Consider the following 25,171-nt stretch of genomic DNA (forward strand, 5'->3'; position numbering starts at 1 on the left):
GTATTGAAACTTAATTTGATTTAATTTTCAGAGCATTTGTGTGCTTCAGCAAACTGAGACAAAGAGTTCACAAAAAAAGAAAGATGGACAACCTTGCACAAAGACGAGTTCTAAAAATCTAAACCCCAAAGGGCTTACCGATTTGAGCTATAAATGGAAGGAAGTGGGAAGGAGAAGCAGCACAGACCAGTGCATATACAACTTAAGGACTGCTAGACTGCTCCAGGTTACTCTGTGTGTGTGTGCAGAATTTAAGAACTGGGGAACTACTCGAGAATTTATGAATTTAAGTTCTGACAGGACTATACAGCTAATAAGGACTTAGACACTTAGTTATGGAGTAAGCAGGTGTGAGGATCTGAGGTTTATAATAAATTTAAATTTGTGCTTTGCTGGAGTATATACAAGCAACATATCCACTTGCAAAAGAAGGAAAACAAGCTTCTCCCATTTTATAGAGGTGCTCCGAGGAAGAATACACAGAGATACTAAGGCTCCTGTGTTGTGTTGATAAACAACTGAAGTAGACAGGTTAGCTTGACATAAGAATATATTTTTCGATATATGGTATAATCTTACACTTGGAAATGAATTTCCTAGATAGAGATTGGCACAGAGATGCATTTAAGAAACTCTTCTTTTTCAGCACTTGCAAAACATCACTATATAGTAAGCAGTGACAAATGGTCACCCCAAACATGCTACTAATATATCCCAAAAGCATTGAAACAGAACACTTGGAAATAAATCTGAAATTAGCATTTTCAAGATTTTTTTTTTTCTGCAATATCTCACTGCATTTATTTTATGAGCATCTAGCATGAAAAAACAAAGAGGATTCAAGTGCTATGAAATATTCTTCCTGTGTACTAGCCTAAGGCAGTTTTACTGCCTGTTCTAGCAATTGTGCTAATGATACAGTAACAGCTTTAGAATAATCCCCTTCACCCTCACAAACACAAACAATCTTGTATAAAAAGAAGAGAAAGGATCTCAAAGTTCTTCCTTAGACAGTTGCAGGCAAGAGACAAAAGACTGCACACAATTGTCTTGTGTACTGGACATTATTCTGTTGTTGATAACAGCACTTAAGAACAGCAACAGCACAGGCAGTATGCCTTGCCATAAAACAAGCTTTTCCATTAGCTAGTAAACATCAAAAATCAAATTAAGGCTAGTGATGATCTAAAATCAGTAAAATATACATCTATTTAAATTAATTAGTGTGATCCAGTAATGGGATTCTTTGATAGGTAGAACAGATGCTGCTTGAAATAGTCAAGTGTATTCATTGACCTTAGCTCTAACAGCAAAGACATAATTGTCAGAGATCGTGGATTCTGCAGGACATACACATAGCATGGTGCAATTATATTTTCACTGACTTTAACCATAAGATTATCTGTCTAGTCACTGAGCCATTATTTTTAAAACTAGACAGATACAAGAATCTCACTGGCAAATATTCAATTGATTATTTACACAATATATAGAAAACAATTAAAAAATAAAATTTAACTCTTCAGCTTCTCAAAGGACATCATCTTCTGTTCCTCTTATTGTAAAAAAATACTAGTTACATATTTCACCCCCGGTTTCTTCCCCCTCATACTAGCTTTATGCTAGAATAATTTCACAGTCTTGAGTTAGTTACTTCTGATAGACAGAAACTGCATCTATGTAAGAAAGTGATTTTTAGTTATCTTCTATTGCTTTTAAGCAATTCAGAATATTTTTAAGGCAATATGGGGCACAGGACAGTTCTTTAGGAGACTTTACCTGGGTAATACCTAGCGAGGCCAGTTGCACTACCAAAAACCTGCCATAATAAAGTGGGGTCTTCTTCTCTGTTCCGCTTGAAGACATCATCCAACGCTGCAGTCCAGTTGAGTTCATTTAACACTATCGTTGCTGTCAAAGACAAAACATATTTGGTATTACAAAGTTACACCCTAACACAAGCAGCAATGACTCAAAAAGCAAACTGAACTATTGCAGAAAGTAATAAAATTTTGTTTAACTAGTCCACAAAGTAAATTTAAAGAAACACCCTCCTCTTCCTTGTGAATTTTCTGTAAGTCCCTCATGCTCTCTTCTGCCTATTGCATTATGTGTATGCAATGACTGTTGGCTTATTTGCATAGCCAATATCTTCTACAAATACTTTGTTTCTGAGATGTCATTCTAGTTGCACTTCCCAGTTATAGAAAAATATATGCAAGTATATAAAGTTGATGTTTACTAATTACAACACACTGCAATAAGAACAACTAGAATGACATCAACAAAAGCAGGTATATACCTCTTATAAAGGCAACAAAGATGTTCCTTTCCAAATGGATGCTGTAAGAGGATTATATGGGAAAAAGACAATGTTGAGTTATTTGAATTGTACTGTTAAGGCAGGACTGCATGCACAGTGGTACTCATCACACGCTAACAAGATCCGAATGTTCATAGACGGGATCACCTACAGAAAGATCAGCAATGTTAATATTTATGAGTTGAGTCAGTTCCACAACTGAACACTGCTACAGCGATAGTCAATTGACTATATTCATTAGTCAATGAAATTTTACTGTAATACAGAATACCTTATAATATAATTTATGATAAATCAAGCTTTTCACCTCATTCAATCAGCTGTAAATATCTCATTAAATTTCCCCCCAAAATCTTAATAATGTTAGGCAAGAGCAAGTATTCAGTTAATTAGAAAAAGCAAGGGCTTTTTGTTTGGTCACTAATTCTTCCATGTTGCCTAATGGCATTGTAAGTAATGTTTCTAAAACTGAAACACCTCGATTAGCAAGCCAAGAGTGGAAAGGGATATCGAGGGGAAAAAACATTTGAAAACAGCTAAAGATGTAGGTACAAATCCTACAAAAGTTAACACTGTAATACAGGTCCTGCTTACACTATGGTATTGCACACAGGGAAGAAAATTCAACTTTTCTTGTAATGGACAAGAAAAAAAAAAAAATAATTGATGTTTAAGGCACCTGAGTGGCATCACAGTAGTATACAATGTGGTATGTAAGTCTATGTTCTAGTACTCTGCTACTGTGAAAAAAAAAGGAAACAATAAAAATAAGGAGAAGTTGAAAGTTACCATTTAACAGCCCATTTCCAAAGTGAGTTGTTAACATGTACTAGAGAAATGAGATCACAACATTAAATTTTATAGGCTCGTTTTTAAAGGTTAAGGAGAAAATTGCTACACCATGTGTTTTGCAGAAAGGTTTATCTGCTTTTTTTTTTCAAAGTAGTTTTGAGATACTACTGTCTCAAGATACAGCTTTTTATAGAAATATAAAATTAAAATTCCAACTCTTGAGATTCCCTGTAAGCAATAAGCTTGTACTATATACCTGTCTCTTTGTCAAGTAGACAATTATAAATATATATATAGGTTTAATTAAGAAAGTGGAATAAATCCCTTAGGCACCATAAGAAGTTAATTATCATTTTTACATGGCTCCCTTCATTCAGGGTTATTTGGTTGGTTGTTTTTTTCACACTGTCTACAAGTATATTTGATACAGAATGGACCCACATTTCTGTTCACTAATCCAGTAATCGGTAAATAAGGAAAAGGGCACTGGGAATTTTAGATTTAATCATTTATTTCTCCAAGTGTTTTTCCACAAATTACATGACACTTCTGCTTCACCCTGGACTTCAAAAGGCAAACTGCAAATCAAGTCCCTTACTTTGTGGTTTTTTTTTTTTTAATGCAATACCTCTGGTAATAGGCAATTTCAAACCAATACCTCTAGATTCTGATTTAAAGGCTACAGCAATGGATTTGAAACTTGCCAACCAAAGAAAAGCAAGCAAACCCACTCATAAACAGCAACAAAATCATGATTCTCGATTTGCACATAAAAATCAATGCAGTGCTACTTTCAGTAGCTCATAGTGAAGGCCATGGCACCTGTCAGAATAGCCTAATTTGAGAGACATGGATTTATATTGACTTCATGAATATAGTGAGAATTTTTTTTTGTTATTTAAAAAAATGAATTTTACTAAAATAAAATGTTTAGAGGTGTTATAGCCAGACCGTTGAGATGTATATCCTAGAAACACTTGCCTTTCTTTTTAACTTCTGTACAGGAAAGAGTTTTTGACTGATAATTGGCAGAAAATCTAGTTGGAGACAACTCTCCAATAAGCTTATTTCCAATTCTGCTAAAAGAAGTGTTTGAAGATTACTACTTCAAAGTACTTCAGCTGCTACCTTTCACTTGATATGTGCAAGATGAAAAAATAAAATTTATCATCGCACAATAGGAAACATCATTCTTTCTGGCTAATTCCACTGAACTCCATCCATCTTTTCCTTTCTCCCCTCATCTTTATGACATGAGGTTTAGGGGCCTTGACAAGGAATGGATTCAATTTTCCTCTGCAAATGCAATCAATAAAAAATAGAGAGCCCTACCCTGCTCTTTTTAAAAGACCTGGAATACACTTCTGATGATTTATTCAATGTATAGGCCCTGGCCTGCGTACAAGGCAGAGTACAACTTTATTTGAAAAGCCTGAGAGCTATTTACTAGATCTGAAAATTTGTGAGCTGCTGTTCCCTGATGTGGCAGCTACACATACACCGGGGAGAACAGAAGGGAGCTCCTCAGCAGTTCATTAATCTTCTTTTAGTGTCTGGAATGTATTACACTTCCATATCCCGTTTAATGAAGTTGACTCATTGATTCCTTTAAAGATAACACCAACTAATTGTTGTTATGAATGAAATACATATTTGCAATCAAATATTATGGTATTTAAAAGTGGGCACAGAGGGACAGTACATTTTCAAGTGCATATTTTTGTATATATGTGTGCAGACACAGAGGCTTCCATCTTCAGCCATGCTAAACATATATTATAGAAACTCTACTGAAGGTATAAACTAGTCTTCTTTATGATTTATGTTTCACTCATTTTTTCCAAGATTACATTCCTTCCAGTTTATGTTAAATTACATAGAATGTTACGCACTTTCAACTGTCATTGGAAACGGTTTATTTCACATTGGGCTAAGAATGAACGTGGTTTTTCTTCATTTTAAGATATTATTAACAAGATCTTTGCACCAGTTTATATGGATATGGGAGTATACACACATGCACATACACATTTTCTCCATAATTCCCAAATATAGTAATTTGAAGAACTACGCTGGTAGTAACTTGAACTTCAACCCCTCAAATTTAGATGCATGTTTTAAGCCATCTAATTCTCTCACGCAAAATTCAGTATGAGCAAAAGGCCAGAGCAAAGGAAAGATTACAGTGGCTCCAAAGTGAACGCTGTCTCCAAGGTAACTGGTCCTCAGAGTGGATCAGAAATCTGAATTTAGATACTTAGGCTTTCCATAGAAAATTGCAGGGAAGTGTCCAACTCAAAACGGTCATCCAAAAAAAAACTTCACACCCAATTAGAAACCAGTTAAAAGAGAGTAATAGGAAAATTCTGAGAGCTAGGGGAACTGGGGAGTGTTTTATCCAACCTCTCCATAAAGATTAAGCAAAGAAACCAGAGCTCACTGTGGGATACACATGTGGGTCGTAGGTGTGAGTATCTACAAACTGCATGCTTTAAATACAGTTCGCACACATACTTCAGAGTACCGAATTTATCAGATTAGTTACAAACACTGTAACTTGTATTTAGTTTGAAAACAGCCACCAGCTGATTTGAAACTTCTAGTTATTCATTTAACTACATACTTTGAAAGGTGAAGAATTGCAAACGGGGAAAATATTACAGACCGAATAAACTTTGTTCAATTTTATCAAAAAAAGGATTTACGAATGCAAAAGAAATGTATTCTTTTCATTCAAAGCATGAGAGGAGAAGAAAAAATAAGTCTTAAAATTTAACACACAATAGCTGTTAAACAGTGGCATTTCAAACTGGATAGGTCATTAAGCGATGCTCTGCTGGATCTTGCATACATCAATCAGTTACAAAATCTTGCTTTAAAAGTAACATTTGTATTTCCCGTCACAAAGGAATTTAAAATTACTGGATAAACAGAACTGTTTGGGTAATATGCACTCAATGGTGCATAAAAGGCAAAGTATTAAAATACAATTTTTAGCATATGGAACAATAATGAAATCAAATAATTTCAAAATCTGTGATTACTGAAAGAAAATGTGAGAGTAGATATTTTACACTCTTAATTAAAAACATAAATGATAAAATGCCATGTACTTTTTTCTTTAAATGAACAACTCCTCTACTTCCCATTAAATATCTGACATTATGTCCCAGACACTTCTATAAATAATTTTCTGAAGAAGTCACTGAAGTCTAGCATACTGTTGTGTCTCTGTCAAATCAAGTAAATTAATTGGCAATGCCATACGTTGTTTGCTGACTGGATAAGCTGTCACATGCTGATAGCTACAGAAGCACAGTAAAAGCTCATTAAAATTAGATACGCCCAGGAGAAGGAAATGAGAATAAAAACATCAAGATGAGAAGATGGTATTAAGCTTCTATTATAACTCAACAAAAAAAAAGTTAATACAGTGCAATTGTTAACACAATAGACTCTTAAATACACACTCATAATTTTTCAACAAGTTATTTATCTCAATAAAACAGAAAAGACACCCATAGTACACACTGCAACCTACCGCCAATAACAGTATTTGTGCATCTTACAATTTGGGAAGGATGAACGTTGTTTTTTGCCTTGCTTCCTCTAGTATCAAAATATACCAACATGTATTCTAGAATGGACTAACACCCCGTGTAAGCAACCATACAGTACTGAAGGTTTTTTTTTTCTGCGAAGATGGCAAGAAGACGAAATGTATGAAAGGTACTGTTGATTAGACTGGTTCTGAAGGACTTTCAGATTTTGTAAAGCTATGCACAGTGTAAGAACCTAAGTAAAACAAAGACCAGAATAAACTTATTAAAGTAATTACAGCACCTCCTGATTTTTTACTATTTAATATTAGTTTTTACAGGTGACTTCAAAGTAGGCTCTCTAATTGGAAATAATTCCTTCTTTAAAAAAAAAATCCAGATGAAGTATTATTTTTAAATGAGTATGTTGTATTTTTATGGAAATATCAGGGAGTAAACATCAACAAAAGACTCACTTAGAAAGTAGTGATGACTATATTACACATATTACCTCTGGTCTTCCTTCACTTTGCTCTAATTTTTTTGTTAGCATTTCAAAGGATATCATAGTGACACTCAAATTAAACTAGATATAGAGATATGCTTGATCTTTAATGAAGACTTCTCCCTATAAAAATTTTTAATTAGGTGTTAACAAAACCAAACAAAACCAATCAAAAGACTGTCTGTAAATGCTGTTCTGGAATAATTTATTAAACTTTGGCTTCAGTCTGCCAGGGTACCACCACTTGAGTAACTTTCTGGTCACTAGAGATCAGTAAATCCTAAGCAGTAGCTGGGTTAAATGACAAGGAAAAGTGCTAGAAACAGACCAACTCGTGCAAAAATGTTCTCTCTCCTACCTCATTCATTCTGCAATTTTTAAACTATTTTGCCCATTCCCATTATAATTTATATTACTTGCAGTCGGAAAACTCAATTAATTCAGAAATGGATGCTATCACATATTAGTTTTATGTAGATGACCTATTAAAATGTTCTTACAATTTTTCTTACAACATGTACATTGGCCTTCACCAGCTATTCCTTCTATCCTCTCCCCAGCCATGATAATTTGGAAAGCACAAGTATCTCCAGCAAAAATAGAGGTATGTTAATACAATAAGATAAAGATCACTTGACACATTGACTGTGTGTTTGTTTTGTCCATTATGTCAAAGAGATGAATTGTAAGTGCACGAGGTGCTGAAATAGCCACTAAGACACCTGGTGAAGAACAGTCTGTCTTCTGAAAGGAGATAGAGTTTGATAAAAATGAGGCAGGGGCAGGAAGCAAGCCAGCCCCTGAAAAGGCTACGTAAGCATAAGGATGGCACCGGCACAATGACAAATGCGTATAAAGTACTTACGAATAAACTAAAGCAAGTAATTAGGAGGTCTTTTTTAGAGCAGAAGGTCTTAGAATGGCCTTCTGCTAGGAGACACAAGCAAGAAGCCCAGATCTTTTAAACTGGAGCTTGATCAGTTTATTAAAGGACTGACACGGACTAGCTAGATTAAGAATTGGATTTGTCAAGCAAAAAGCTGCCCTGTTCTGATATATCATCCTTTGTTACAAATAAAGCAAAGGTCCTTTCAGAAGCTGAAATTTAGTAACCACAGACGATACAGAGTTAATGCCAGCACAAAAACTGGAAGTAAAACCACTTTCTTTATTCATTTTTAATTAATGAATATTAAATGTTTGCAAGTAAATTATGGAATATGTATCTATATAGTACATACATATGTAGGTTTATATATATTGTAAAATCTGTATTTTAAGTAGATATTAATAATTATATATTATAAATGTATTTTCTATCTATTATATGGCTCATATGTGGAGAACATGTACATCATAGACATTTTTTTCTGAGGTTTAAGGCATTTTAATAAATATTAAAATAATACAGTGGATTTGGCTAATGGATTCTAATCTAGTCCCCATATAAATGAAATATTAATGAATAGCAGGCTGGTTTAATCCATCTAAATGTATCTCTGGCAACAGAAATCCAAGACACACTGAGTGTGAGGGGAATACAATGCAGAAGCGGGAAACGTGAGAAAAATGACGATGAGACAAGGTCTGTTTCATGTTCTGAGCTGGTACAGGTGTAACCGTCTCGTGGTTTTAGTCTTGTGGACTAAAAATAATGACATTTCCACAACCTTTCTTTTAATTGTTTTTGTTAGTGGTGGTTTTGACCAAAGGTTGCACCAAGGAGGAAGAGGACAGACATTTTCTAAAATTCAGCTTCCGAAGGAAGAAGTTCCCTCTCTCCAACAGATGAAACATCTGTCCCACGTGCAACTGCTTTATGCCTTCTTGGAAGCAGAACATAAAAGATAGAAATTGTCATTCTATAAGCTGGTGTCATCACTATAGCCTGTCGTGGACCGTTAATGAAGCTTGGTTTAGTGTTGTTTTCCAGGTGATACAGAGGGAATATGAATAAACTCTTCTCTCTTAAAGATCAAGGGGTCTACAGGGTACGACAAAGGTGAAAGTTCAACACTTGCTGCCTGTACAAACAGAGGTTCTCTTTCTCTCTGTGAAGACATTGCTATTTCTTGCTATAAGCAAAACTTTGCCTGTATCTTTACAAGAGGAAAAATATTTTTATTTCATCTTTAGCATTCGATCTATGAGGAAGGAAACCCAGACTCCCAGCCCTGTGCTTTGGAGATGTCAAGCTGAATTCCACTCTTGGGGTGAAACGTGGCCTCCCTGAAGTTAATGACAAAACTCCTTTACTGCGCAGGGAACTGATTTAATACTTCATCTTCAGAACACTGCAGTGTTCATCTGCTCTTTCTGTACATAGTATTTTTCAGTCTAATGCAATAAACAGATCACAGAATTAGGAGCCAGGACTTACTACTTTAATTTTTTTAAGCAAATGAAAAAAAAACACCACTCTTACAAATCTCATGTTTCAAAATGCCTTTGAAATAATAAAAGACTCAAAAGGATCTTCGGGAACACAGTAAAATTAAGCTTCTTTGTAGTTTTTTTTTGTCTGTTTCCACGCCATGTGTACTCTCTTAGGATTCATCTGAATCACCTTTTTATTCCCAGTATAGCAGTTCTTTGTTCTACAGTGTCCAAACAGAAATAGCTTTTTATAATCATGTGCTTGCTGAAGGTCTCCTTGTTTTTAATGTATATTGTGATTATATAAAACCACAGGAAGAGGCAGTAAAGTTGCAGAAAAGAACTGGAATGTGAAGAAGAAAGAAATCTTATTGTCTCCTACCCTATTGTTTATGAAGAAATCTTATCGCCTTATGTATACCTACCCTAATGATTGAGGCTACTGAATTTTAGCTACTTTAGCTTCCCATGTTTAACTAAGGGCCATAATCCTTCCTGAATGAGCAAATACTGCATAAATAGAGCTTTTAAAATCAGAGAAGCTGCTGACTTTGAGGTTTCTAAGGGCTTCTATATAGATCATTCCCAATAATAGGAAGAGACAAATGTATTAAGGAAATACCCACACAGGTGGAACAATTGCTATGGAGTGAAAAAATGTATCTGGAACCAAAATGATTAAGAATACATTAGAGACACCTCTAAAGTCATACAGTATTTTAAACAGCTACTTTCAACCAAAGTCAAGGAGCGAGGATACAGAGCATCACATTTCCTAGGATAAGAGGGCGGATATAAAAATGAGTCTGGATTTAAAGTAAGGCTTTAAGAAGGAGTCATATCACATAGTGAAATACAACAAACTTCAGCCCCAGTCTTACAGGCACTTCTACACATATTTAACTTTCATACTTGATAAATGAAGGAAGCAAAACTGAATACCAGGAGCTTAGCACCAGCTAAATCCCATCATGCTCTGACAACCTGCATCAATTCAGGATGTACTCCAGGGAAATAAGGGTCCAAATCTGCTAACAACCTATTGCAGCAATTGTTTCAAAAACGGAAAAGGAAAGGCCTAGTGGTTTGGGTTTTTTTCATATCACTTTTAAAAAAAAAAAAAAAAAAAAAAAAAGATGGTATGAAGCAACAGAAGACTTATCATGAGAAACTTACTTTGCTTTTCTAACAGCATACTGGTTTCAGCGGCTTCATCTGTGTCAGCCAGCAGTGCAGTGCAATGGAAACAGGTCTGTTTATTGAAACAGCTGGTGCTGGGGACAGGACATTCATAGCATACAGGATTTAGAAATTTTTTTTTCTGCTACATCTAATCTGTGCTGTAGCTTGAACGCTCATTAACAGTTGATGCGGGTCAGATGCACTGTGAGAGTGCGCCTTCTGGTTTAGCTGCATCGGAAGGGAATCCAGCTGCCACACTCTGAGATGGCTCGGCAATGTCAAGTGCAGTAACCTGGGCCAAACAGTGTTTTCTTCCAAAGGGCATTTCTGTTCTGAACTAAAATACTAATGTAGACAGAGCCAGCTCTCATGAAATGATAATGAAGGGACAAGTAAATTAGATAGCTGAGAGTGAGAAAAACTTGCTTTTCGGAGATAAAGTTCACAGTAGACAGGCAGTACTTCATACTCAAGAGTGTCATTCTGTCTCGAGCACAATGTCACCTCCCAATTTTCATCACCCTAGTCATCTTTAGCACCAGATGTGTTTGGATCCAACTATAGCTATATCTTCTATTATAACTGAAAGGAGAGGAGACTCAACTTTTGGTAACAAGATGGGCCTGAGCATGATAAAACCAAACAAAATACATATTTTTATATACACACAAACAAACAGTATGCATTTAACAATACAGCTTCTCGTCTAAAACCCAGCTGCTTTCTTAGTGCAAATATTCTGTAGACTAATGGCCAGATTTCCGCCTGTTGCAAGTGGACATATTTTCACTAAAGCCACTGATATAGTGTTCCAGTGTATACCAGATGTAAATCTGACTATGATTTTATAAAAATTTGTTTCACCATTGTAACTTGCAGCCCAAAAGCTGCATGTTAAGAAAAGCAAAGTGAAGAAAATTTGGCACTCTAAGGATCCAGCAACACTCTACACAATAGTCATGTTTTACTTTAGTCAGTTCCTTTAAATGCTTTATGCGTATAACAATGGTTCAGACATCACCAGTAGTAAAGAAACCAGAGCTGGGACCCTGGCTTATGGAAACTGATGTAACAATGTTGAAGGTGTTGGTGCTAAGACAATTTGAGGTACATGCTTTTAACTTTGATTCTAATACTGCCTGCCAGGAAAATCTTTGACATATCATAATCTTACTAAGCATCTTCCTCAGCTATGGAACAGGAACAATTTACTTATTCTTAATGTAAGACCTCAGTAAGAAACTTTAAGGGCCTTTAACGTCTTGAAGTTCTTTTGAGTGATTTCTTGACATAATCTGGCACTTTGGCACAAAAGCAGCTTTATGGTATATGTAGTTTCTGTACTGTTTTCAAGTCAACATCTGACTAGTGCTTTGCAGTTGTAAACTCATGTCAGAAAAGTCATATGTAAACAAATTACTTCACGATTTTTTTTACAAAGCATCAATCCAACAATTGAAACATCGACTCATGCTTGCAGAGCTGTCAGACAAAATTCACTTTTTCATGTCAATGTACATTGCATTTTTTTATTTCAGATCTTCAGGCTTCCAATCATTTGCAGAACTTTAAAAAGAGTCAAGGAGTAAAAAATACTAAATTCAAAGAGTTCTTCTTGTTTAAGTAAGACATAGCTATTTCTGCAGAAAGAAGAAAAAATATTTTATTCCTTCAATTATTTACAAAATAGAACCTAAAACCCAGCAAGGTACAAATGTTCTGGATGACAGACTCCTAGAAACATTCTTCAGGGACAACATTTAAAGAAATGTTCTAGGACTAACCAAAGACAATTTTTTTCATACAAAATGAGCTTTCAGGTGTATGACCTAGTGAGTAATCATAGAGTATCTCTCCCCTTCCCGCCTTCTTGACAGCTTATGCCATAGCAAAGCATAAAATACTGTCAAAGGCATTCAGTTCATGCTTCGTGACAGCATACAACAAACTGAAAAAGCAGACAAGCTATCCATCATCTGCACAGAAGATTATAACCCCTAAGGCAAGGGAGTGGAAAACAGAAATGCTGTAGCTATGTAATTTGTCATGATTAATTAGTTATTTATTAATGTATTATGATTTCATTTTGCTAAGTACAATCTAATCACATAAGCAGGAATCTTTCATGTCTTGAAAATTTTAAAATGAGAATGAAGACCTGACTTATTAAGACAAACATGAGCAGGGGACTGAGGGAAGAACCGTATCAGCAGCAGAACAAGAACAGAGGCTATTGCGGAGCTTTGCCATAGTCTTCAATTTTCAATTACCTACTGTCCTCCTGGTTTCTGAAAAATAGGAACAACTGTTCAACACCCTTCTGTCTCTAATCTCTCATTCTCACGTTATCTGTGACATAGAAGTCAGATCAAATTAAGGAATTATTTGAAAATGGAAAGAAATTTTTTTAACTATAAATGGAAGAACTAAAGGAAAAGTGGTGCAAGAACCCACCTGCTACAGCAATGGAGAGACTTTGATGACAAGTTAGCTGAAAAGGTGTGTTCTGTGCAGGCATGTAGTGAGATACCAAAAAATGAAAAACATTTTTTCGGGGGAGATCAATAATCAGAAGCAACAAATGAGATGTTTCAAGACTAAGTCAAGAATAATACTTGTGATACAGGCAGAAAGTACTTAATGAAAATAGCTCAAAAATTAGTACTGATTGTTCCAAATGGAAACAAGAAATAAAACGTTAACCCCATATGACTAACTGCAACAAAACTACTTGCAAAGATGCACAAAGAAAGATCTTTAACAAATTATACTTTTTGTGCCATTTGCCATCATTGACCAGGCAACAAACACTTAAAAAATCATTACAAAGTCATATATACATCATTTGTAGCTAAATACATTTTAAATATTCAATGTCTTTTGGATTAAAAAGAAGTAAAGGTAGGTTCAGATAAAAAATAATAATAATTAAAAAAAAAAAAACAGAAAACAAAAAAACGCACCCCAAAATGGCATTCAAATTTCACTATTCCATATGATGTACTGCTTAGGAAAAAAAGGAAAATCAGGTGTTATCCATTTAGAGATATATGTGCAAGCTTGCAGCAGACTGTCAGAACGATACATTGGCTGGATCACTATATAATGCCTTTAGTTTTTGTGTAATACAAAGCACCATTCCCAAACAACTTATTAGTTTATATATAGACAAGAAGACTTTATATAAAAATATATACTATAAACTCATTATTAATATTTAATCTATGTTCAGCAAGACTGAACATCCTCTTTCTTCTGTATTTTCTACATTTTATTCTTGTTCCAGCTCACTTCCATAACCAAAACTGTCAATCACCTACCTGTTTTTATGTCATTTTCACCTACATCAAGTGATGTTAAGTACTAAAACAGAAGTAGCACCCACATCACTTACATCAGCATCACATTCCTAAGCTAAAAATTAGGCAAAAGGTAAAGATGCAACTGTTACACATAAAAAACCCAAAGCAAATCAAAACAAGAACTATTGACACTTTGCATGAAATGACTAATTTTTTATTCAGGATTGAACTCCCAGAAGTAGTGTTGTACTCCAGTGAACCTGAGAAGATTTAACTGCTCAAGACAATGATTAATTTTAGAAAGAACAGATTTATAGTTTAGTTCTAGAACGTGTGGATTCAAACAGAATCAGCAGTTTAAAATAATAATGACATCTTGTGCGTGAAAACGTATTTCAGCAATTTAACAAAATGCTTGAATTTTAAAAACTATATCCAGAAAAAAAACATTGATAGGCACAAGAAAGCTGATCTGTGTTCCAGTATCTACCTAGGTTTTACAGAGAAGGCAAAAAATACAACGTTTGAACAAATACAAAACACCTCATTTCCTCACAATAGTTATATAGATTATATACATAATTATGTAAACATATGGTTATTGACATGTATATACTCATATGCATACATAGAACATACATATGTAAAAGCAGTGAGTAATCAGTTCAATCTATGGTTAACCCACAGTTCTCACAGTGGAGTAGGAAGAAGCTGACATGAGCAGATACCTAATTTTCCCTCAGGTTGCATATTACTTCAGTCCTACTCCAGGCTTCCACTGGGCCTTTCCAGCAATTTCTATTTTGCTCATGATCCTGCTTCAACTGCCTAGAGCTGTCAGTGTTTGTACCCAGCAAGGTGGTGTTACGTTAAAAAAACCCAAACAATGCCCCCCCCCAAAAAAAAACCCAAAAAAACCAAAAAACAAACCCAACCCTGGAATATTTGTTTCTTTTCTCTGTGAAAATACAAGAAAAAAAAAAAAAGAAAAAAAAAAAAAAAAAAGGCAGGACTTACCATTACATTTTTTGGAATATCTTAGGAATGAAATCAGGACATAATTCACCATTTCATCCAGTGACTGTATTCACTGATTTAATTACATTACCCTAAATATTGCAAATAATACACCCTTCAGTGGGATTTCCAAGTAATAACTGAATCAGCAGATGCTTCAACAACAAAACCAGACAAATTTACTGATGAGAGTTGTCTCCCTGATACTAATGCATATTTGTATGCTAGATTGAGAGGTTTTTTTTCCCTCCTATGTAAATAGCAAAACTGAATACCAACACCATCAGCCACTTTATCAGCATATATTGCATCGTCAGATTTTAATTATTATATTTTAGGTCTGCAGAGCATATCTAATAGAAAAACAGAGCAAAGTTCTAATGCAGGAACTTTGACTTGCTCTTCTTTAGACCACTAGGTAATGACAATGGCCATCTGCCTCATTGCTCAGTTCAGTGTCTTCGAGATGACCTCAAGCCCTAAAATTAAACACTCAAGTAATATTTCTGTCTTTGGAAAGTTTAGCTACCAGAATGCATGAAAAATGCTAATGGATCATTCATGAAAGATCATAAATCAAACAATGTATCTGATCAAGTAGCAAAGATTTCAGCACTATTACAGTTCTAATCTTAAAAGATGAATTTAGCTCAGTGACAATCAGCCACTCATTGAAAATTCAACAGCACTTACTGCATTACCCTTTCTTTTTCTTTCCCCTATCTCTGTCTGCACATATTGATGACATTTGAATATTTTTCAGTAGTTAATACTAGTGATAATAAGTCAAACCAACCTTCAGAGAAGTGAGCTTGAAACATCAGTAGTAAATAAAACACTTACCAGTGCCATCAAGCAAAACTGATACACATCTCCTGAAAAAAAGCTGTGTCATTACAGCTCCAAAAACCCCAAACAACAACCCCTCTCCAAACATATACAGTCATGCTGTATCTGCTAATAGGAAATTTCTACAGCACCCTTACAAAAACCTCCAGAGAGGGACAAGAAGAAAGGCAAACTTTTAGTCAATATTTCCTTGTGCCTTGAATAATGTGGAACGTCTTCATTTTCTTCAACTCTACAGAAACACAAGGCCTAGAAAGCTTTCTCATGTGTTTCTTACTCTATTCAGTACTATCAAACTGTGTATTGTTGCAAGACGAGGGACTGAATTTTTTATGAACAAAACAGCTGAAAGAACTGTCTAGGAGAGATCTTTAACTATAAAGCCATGTCTCCATCCTTGGAGATACTCAAAACCCATCTGGACATGGCTCTGAGCTACCTGGTCTAGTTAACTCTGCTTTGAGAAGGGGGTTGGACTAAATGGTCTCCCCAGGTCCCTTCCAGCATCATCCATACTGCAGTTCTGCAATGCCATCATTACACATACGTACAGAAGACCTCATTGATGTGAAGGCTCTGCCAGAGCTGGTAAATTAGAACTTTGTACTAAACGTTCAGGTAGAAAGAAGGAGCGCAGTTACTGCATGTACACACATTTGATGGTATGTCGTGTTGGTTTATTAGTGCCCATCAACTTGGAATTCAGCCTTTGTTGGACTTTATTAGTGGGAGGGAAAGTAAAGACGTTCATCTCCCTCTCTGGTTCTGTACGCCTGTCATATCTGCCATTACTCCAGAGGAAGGAGAGGAAGAAAATAAGCTCATCAGAAAGCCACATACATATATACTACTCCATGCAAAAAGAATAAGGGGGGAAAATGTTTGCAGAAACACTGCTGCAAAGGGAAAATGGAATCTACTACCCACAGACACAGACTTTGAGCTTGGTGCAGAACTTCTTGAACCCAGTGGCTGGGACTTTCTGCAGTAATCACTAAAAAAAAAAAAAAAAAAAAAAAAAAAAAGATAGTAAGGTAGTAAAGCCACTGAAAAGAGAGATGTAGAGGATATGAATTTGGATCTACCCCTTCCAAAGATACAGACAATATTCTTTCAAAGTCTGTAGAAACACACTTCCTTCACTTCCCTAGTACCTTCCTGTGACTTGCAGTAGTTTACAAAAGACATTGAAGAAAGGAAAAAGAAAAAAGAACAAAACAGTTTTGCCATGGGGTGACCAAATAACAGCATATCTCAATGAGTAACTTAAAAAATTAAAAGCATAATAATAAAAGAAGCAAGTGCGCTAGAATAACATTATTCTTTATATACATTACATGCCCTGATCTTTCTCATGCAATGGTCTGTATTTTCCTACTGTACAGATTTTCATATTAAACTTATTCTTGCAAGAAACTTCTATTTTGTCAGTTTACATTGCATTTGTTTTTATATCGATCGCATGAAAGCAGAGATCCTTCACTTACTCGTCAGATTATATTCCTCCCTATTTTATATTCATCTTATTCAATCAAAGAGCTTTCACTTCTCTTGGCAGCTTCTATTGAATTTTTTTGTATTGATCTTTTCAAAGTAACAGCTTTCCGCTTCCTTATAATTTTCATAGGTATCATGTTCATTTTTATACTGAAGTCATCATTTTGGTACTCCATTGCCTTTCTCCACATTATAGCATTTCTACTGTTAAAAGCATTTTAAAGACTTGATTTCAACATTATTGTTAACTGCTAAGAAGGACAATATTAAAACCCAGTGACGACTTTGGTCAGTGTCATTTACAGTTCTAAATTCACAGCATTCTTGGATTATACCCTTCTATCTTTACACCAAACATTGGCTTCTCTTCCAATTACCCCATGGATTTTGATGAGAGTGAAAACAAACTAAAACATCATTGTTGTGTAACCACCTTGTCACACACACACACATAAAGCCACACATCTGTCTTATGCTACAAGCAGGCCAACTGACTTTTTTTACTTAGTCGTGAAGCCTGTGAAAATCTTTAGCAAAACTAAACTTTCCACCATGGTCAGGAATTATTTCTCCAAAAACAACTAAACAACTGATATGTCTTGTCTGCGATTTTGTCTCCACACAACTTCACTTCCATTAAGCTCAGTGAAACACTTTTGTTACCTGAAAATGCTGATTACTGTTAGCTCACAGAACTGACTCTTAAAACAGTCTATTTGCCCACACACATTATCTCAACTCCACTTCAGGCTAAAACAGACAAAAACATGTACTGGGTAGAAGTGCACAGAGCTCAAAACGTCCAATCTGCAAAGCAACACAGTGGCTGTAAGAAGGCTGGAGCAGGTGCCGTCCTCTCCAAGATATGACTAAGATGGCAGCACAGCTTTGAGTGACAGTCAAAAGCCCAGCCTGCCTAGATATCGTTACTGTAGAACTTAATGTTTACCCAGATAATAGTGGTAAGCAAAGAAAAATAACAACAGGCAAGTGGAACTTGCTACAGTGGAAAAGCTGTAGCTTAAGGCTTAATGTGTTTCCCCAACGTTTTCTCAATAGGGTACATACATTACCAAACTTTCTGCAAGTGAATGTTGACTGACTGATTGAGAAGCCTACATCATTGTTTGATAACCACAATTATTTCCAAATTACAAAAACACACAGCCTGACATTTTAAAACAAGTCAAATACAATATTTTAGGTACATATTTACTGAAAGATCAGTAAATTAATGTTTAATTAAAAACAAAACAAAACAAAACAGACCCATGCCTTCCAACACCAACAAATTTGGTAACAAATTGTTTACCTCACACAGTGTGACTCTTGGTAGCACACAGGATCTCAAGATCAGACCACTGATTTTTTTTTTCTTTTTTCCTTTGACGCATAATTACTCAGATCTCTTAAGTAAGTCACAATAGCAGATCATAAACATAAAATTAGAAGTGAATTAAAAGAATAATGACAAAACTGGAATATTAAAGGAACAAGCAGACAACTTTCAGGTCATGTGAAATCTCAGAACAGCAGAGCATTAGCGAGCAGTTAACTTTCAAGAAAAGAACACATTTCAGAGTATTGCTGATGGTCAAAAATGCCTTCCTTTAACCAGAACTTAGCTATACAAACAAAATCAATCCCTCAATTAATCTTATCAGTTACTGTAATCAATATTTCCCCTAGCTAATATATTCAAAACACATAGAAAGTAATTATTCACAGTGAAACAATTTCAATAATGGCTTACTGGGCTACATTAAAAAACATATTCTCTAGAAAAAAATGTCTCAGAGAGTGCTACCCTGACTTAAGAGTCACGAAAAATACTTTTTTTATGGTGTAGCCATGGCAGCGGTGTGGCTAACTTGAAAAGGATTCTTTATGAATCCAGTCATCATGGTTGGTGACATATACAGATGTATTTCCAAATATTTGTATTCCATACTTAGATGCTATTAAATGACATGCTGAAGCAAATATTCTCCATTTCACAGCAAAGTTAACGTCACTGACAAGGTGCTGGGAGAATTCGTCCCAATCCTCCAAAGTGTCCACCTATTTGTACCTTGCTCAGGCTACTCATGGCACCTTAAATTGACGTTACAGAGTAACATAAGGGTTAGGTGCAGGTATGCAGGTTCTAAATCCTGTACCTGCACAGAAATATCAGGGACAGAACTTTTTCAAGGGTTTCAACAAAACAATGAAGTCACTTCAATCACCATTCTTTCAGAATAAAAACATAAATTTATCAACACTAGAGAAAAAGAAACGACTGAAAAATATTAAATGGGACTTGACAACATTTTCGAATGATCAAGACTTGGCCTAATGGGATCTAAAGAAGACGATACTTTTCTATCTTTTTTTTAAAGGTGATAAATAGACTGCTCTAAGAACATTCAGTTGCTTTTATTCCAAATGGAGCACTGTTATCTTGTTTGAAGGTGCACTTCACTGATTTGACATATTAGTAGGCATTCTGTACAGTACATCTGATCCATCTATAGCGGAAACTGAACATTAATTTCTATACAGAAGCCAGCACCAGAAGGCTATTTGGCCCAATTTTCTGCTTACTCGCAGTGAACAAAGTATGTTATTTATTATAATACTGCTGTCATTACTGTTACATATGCATTAAAGGATAAAAGGTAATTTCTGTTCTTTGATAAAGGTAAATTGCTGTTGCTTCTAAGTCACTGCATTTCCAGTTACTGTAAGTGGAATTTTCTTTCTTCATAAACAATTTGTGTACCTCAAGGTAGAGGAAATAAAACAAGGCATCACCTCTTGAAACAACTGCATACATTCACAGTGGGGAGTGTAAGACAGTGTAACACAAATTATAAACATTTCAACCTCTGTAAACTCAAAACCAAATGGTTTTCTTCTGAAATTCATTTGTGATAGAAGTTACATATGCGTAACTCATATGTACCTATGTGTGCAGAATGTAGAACTCCCAGCTGAGAAAACCTGAAGACTGGAAATGTCAGTGAGAACAGCAATTAACGTCAGGCAGGAATCGGAGGGTGTGATGGAAGGAAGGAAGAATGAGACTGGACATAAAACTGCTGGTACCAGAGCTGCTAAATCAAAGAACTGAGTGATGCATGGGTAATCAGTGGAAGAAGGCAACTGCAAAAACAAGGCAGAGAAAGACGAGCTAGTGAAAAAGCAACAGTATAAATTTGCTGTCTTTGAAGAAACAAAGGAAAACCAAGCCGTGGCAAATGATGGAAACTGGAGAGAAATGGGCAGCTAATTCAAAAGGAACAGATTATACTGTAATTCCTCAGAGACTGCCTAAGATTATTTCTTTCAATATTTGAAAGAGAGATGTCAGGGTGATATATATATTTAGTTGAAAGAATGGGAGACAGAAGACTAGAAAATCACAGTACCACCACTAAAAATCTTTAGAAAACAGTACTAAGGAAAATACTTAATATAAGTAAAGTTCCAGAAATCAGACAGATATCCTGTCCCCTAGGAACTAAAATACACAAAGTCACAGAAGATCCCAATGACAGCAAAACAGATGTTACGGATCGTTTTTCATGCTGGAATAAATAATTCAGCTTGAACCTCCTTTGCATGTATCAGAAGCAAGTGTGTCAGGTGACAAAAGATGTTCAAAGGAGTGGAGGCTCAGGTAATCCTCAAAAAAGGAATCTTCTTGTCCACAGAGAAAAAAACAATGGCTCAGAAACCACTGTCATCACAATTTGTTGATGTCTTACCACAATAAGCACAAAAAGTATGTGTGTGAGTAAAGTTCTCAAGAGTTTCCAAAGAATTAGTGAGGAAAGCAGGGTCAAAGTTGACACAATTTTTCAGTTAAAATGGAACACTTGTGAGACACTTATACAACCTCCACACTTCATGCAAAAACACAGAGAAGGAAATGAGATAAACGCAGCAATGTTAAGAAGAAACGTCTCAAGAGTAACAAACAGAACAATATAGTCAACACATCAGTTGTGCCACATCCACAGGAATTTTGCTTTGACTACAAGGGAAGAAAACGTTAAAGTGTGTGTCCTAATCACAGTATTTTGGACAAATCCTAGAAGAAGTAGACCTCTCAGTAGAGGATACAGAATTGAATGCAGAGGATCAAACATAATGAAAATTATGACTGGAACAGAAGAATGTAAAGCTATAATGTAGTAGTGTTGTATTTTTGGTGAAAAAAACCTGAAAATGTTTATTTTTATTGTGACATTTTATTTTTGCAATCTGCTGGGTGAAAATATTGTCAGATGATACAGTAAAAAAAAAAGCCTCTAAAGGAATTACTTGTGTCTGATAAAGGCACCTAATCTCAAATTTTTATATGGAGACTGAAAAAAGAAACGGGAAATGGTGAAAATCTCAGTATCATGGGACATACACAATTCCTTACTCCCCAAGAAGTACAATTAATGAAAAGATTCAGGGATTTTCAATAAGAAGATAGACTTCTCTGTGAAATGGTAACTAGAAACAAGGAGATGTGATTTTAGGCTTATGTAACCGATTGTTTCATCACAGTTATCAGGTACCATCTGCTAAATGCGGCATAGCTGGAAAGTGAAAAGGAAGAGGTCTCCTGCCCGCTGCACTTTAGCTCTGGAGAAGTGCTCTGGAAGAAAGTAGACTGTTGAAGGGAAGGGAAGGGAAGGGAAGGGAAGGGAAGGGAAGGGAAGGGAAGGGAAGGGAAGGGAAGGGAAGGGAAGGGAAGGGAAGGGAAGGGAAGGGAAGGGAAGGGAAGGGAAGGGAAGGGAAGGGAAGGGAAGGGAAGGGAAGGGAAGGGAAGGGAAGGGAAGGGAAGGGAAGGGAAGGGAAGGGAAGGGAAGGGAAGGGAAGGGAAGGGAAGGGAAGGGAAGGGAAGGGAAGGGAAGGGAAGGGAAGGGAAGGGAAGGGAAGGGAAGGGAAGGGAAGGGAAGGGAAGGGAAGGGAAGGGAAGGGAAGGGAAGGGAAGGGTAGAACATTTCAGTTGGAAGGGACCTACAACAATCTAGTCCAATCGCCTGACGACTTCAGGGCTAACCAAAAGTCAAAGCACGTTATTAAGGGCATTGTCCAAATGCCTCTCAAACACTGTCAGGCTTGGGGCATCAACCACCTCTCCAGAAAGCCTGTTCCAGTGTTTGACTGCCTTCTCTGTAAAGTAATGCTTCCTAATGTCCAGTCTGAACCTCCCCTGAACCATTCCCATGTGTCCTGTCACTGGATACCAGGAAGAAGAGATCAGCACCTCCCTCAGGAGGTGTAGAGAGCAGCTATTGCTGCTTATAAGTATGATTTTGGGAAGACTGATCAAAGGATAATTTGTTTTATGTTAAAATCTCAAGAGAAACAAAAAGAAATAAAATAAGGAGATAAAAGGAAACAGCTGAATTGAAAAAGACTAGATAGGCAATACTGAATCAGCTTAACAGAAAACCATAAATGACATTTACTATTTGTATTTTAAGAGGAAAACAAGGAGATAAAGGTGACACACTATCCATAGATAAATCACCATGTTAAACAGGATACCAAGAATGAGAGTATGGATGAAGGAAAAACAGATCAGTGAGGAGAACTACGTCTTAGAAGATACTGGAAAAAGTTGGCACAATGTTTCTTTTGCCTCCTTTGCTGTTCTACTTCTCTTTGATTCACTAAAAAAACTCAACCAATCAACCCCAAAAAAGGTAACAGAAAGGATAAGAGGTATAAAATATGTTTCATATAATGAAGAATTGATTCAATATGGATTCCTTCAGCCTGGGAGGAGGAAGCCTTAAAAACCCTGGGCAGTACATTGAGGAAGGCCATAAAATGACTGGTGTTCTGGCAAATGTAATCATGCAACAAGCATTTACTGTCCTTTTTAACACAAGAATTAGGAGAAACTTGCAAATAGGAAAAGATTTAAAAAAAAAAAGATAGACTTCTTTGCACAACACTAATCCTCTGCCACACTACGCTGAATAGACTGAGTTAACATGGCTTCAAAAATCTACCAGCACAGGAAATAAAATGATCTGCTGAGGAGTATGAAATACAAAGGCATTAACCCTGATGAGGAAGCCCTTCAGCCACAAATTTCAGCAGACTGAAAGTGTATTAAGAGCATTGGCTCGTCCTGCTTGGAACTCCTTCCTGGAAGTCTTCCAGTATCTACTGATACTACAGAGATTTTAAAATAAATTGGTGAATTTTTCCATTTCACATTTTGACTTAGCAAATGTTCTACTAGTGTGGGAATAAAATGCATTCAATCTCTCCTGCATTTTTTCCTATGAGGCACTTTAATGCTGGCATTGATATTCTACTTAGTTCTTAAGTTTACTACAGGTGGAAAGCAACTGGCAAGTATTTTCTGAGCCTATCTTGCAGTGTCAAAAGAGCAAATGATTTGTAGGATGTGGACTTTCAAACTGGACATCTACTTCCCTTGGTGAGATCAGCATGGGATACATAGAGCTACAGCCACAGGAAAGTGAACTTCATTGTGCGTAGTGTCCCTTCCAGCACCGGGCAAAGCACGTCAATTACTTCTACATACAGCAATTATTTTTGTAGAAGCTTTAAGTATTTGTTTTCTGAAACAAGAAAATCAGCTATTAGCTGATTTTTAACATAAAAATCCCTTAATCTTCAGAAATTACTGTGTACTTGCTTCTGCCTCCCTAGAAAAATTATTGAAATGAAAAGGAATAGCTCTCCATTATCAATTTGTACCTTCATTCATAGTAGCACTAAACAATTACGCTGAATGACTAAGTGATCGATAATTATTGACCCAATAGCAATAAAAATACTGGATTGACTGTGATGTAGAAATAGCAGGAAGAGATCTATCAGCATAAAGTGGTTGACATGCAAAGCTGTTTAAACAGTAGCTTCAGATGAGGCTCTTCTGTGATGAAGTTAAGTGTTTTATTAACCATACAATTATTTTAAGTGGGCAGTGAATTATGCTGCCCTTAAGAAACTTCAAGCAGGTTTTCTCATTTTTAAATGGTAGAAAAATGCATCTTATCCAAGTGGAATATACAAAATGTTAAATACGTTCTTGCTAAAGAATCCATCTTTTTAGTTATACTTTTTACACAGTGTGGCATTTGGCAGATTGATACTCTGCCTGAGCAAAATTATATCCCAGAGCAAGACCCAGATGTTTTCACAGTGGCTCCAGATACACATACCAATCCAATTTATGAAAGACTACTCCTCTGCTCACTGAGAAAGAGAAATGTATTTTACCTCCTAAAGAGAACCACAGTTGTCCATTAACGGTCATCAGTCTTTTGATTAACATCTTCCAGAAAGCAGTTCAAAGCTCAGGATGATGTATTGTTTTCTTCTGTGAAGTTTACTATCAAACATGTCCTCTGCTAATGCCATCTAAAACACAAATGGCTTTCTGGTTGTTTTTTTTTAAAAAAAAATAAAAATGAAGAGACATAATTAGAAGCAACTAAATCAGAGTTTGCAAATACGTAGTGCCCTACTGGTTATTAAAGCACAGAAAGTGGAAAGAACAAAGCCACTGATAGGTTAAGTATACATGTCGCTATATATGATATTAAATAACACACTGCTTGAGAAATGTACGCTGATAAATTGCCTCTCTGTGGATAAATTCATGCTTTAAGGTAATGCTTAGTTAGCACATTGGCAAAGACAATGATCAGAAAGTAAGTTGCAACATAAACCTACCTAAATATTCTATATATGTTTATCCCTATGGTCAAAGCAATGGTGCTTAGTCCTGTCTGCAAAAGGTAAATCATCTTATTTT

At 35.8% G+C, this 25,171-nt stretch overlaps 1 protein-coding gene across 5 annotated transcripts in view; it reads right to left on the bottom strand.

Moving 5' to 3' along the window:
* CACNA2D1 (calcium voltage-gated channel auxiliary subunit alpha2delta 1) overlaps positions 1-25,171 on the bottom strand; it is a 428,163-nt gene that overhangs the window by 132,332 nt on the left and 270,660 nt on the right. For all 5 annotated transcript variants that reach the window (XM_086474480.1, XM_086474471.1, XM_086474465.1 and 2 more), the window contains exon 7: positions 1,780-1,911. In XM_086474480.1, coding sequence (XP_086330606.1) covers positions 1,780-1,911 — 132 coding nt within the window. The remainder of the gene's footprint in view (positions 1-1,779; positions 1,912-25,171) is intronic.

The sequence above is a fragment of the Leptosomus discolor genome, chromosome 1 (assembly GCF_034619465.1).
Source record: "Leptosomus discolor isolate bLepDis1 chromosome 1, bLepDis1.hap2, whole genome shotgun sequence".
In the NCBI taxonomy this organism is placed as follows: domain Eukaryota; kingdom Metazoa; phylum Chordata; class Aves; order Leptosomiformes; family Leptosomidae; genus Leptosomus; species Leptosomus discolor.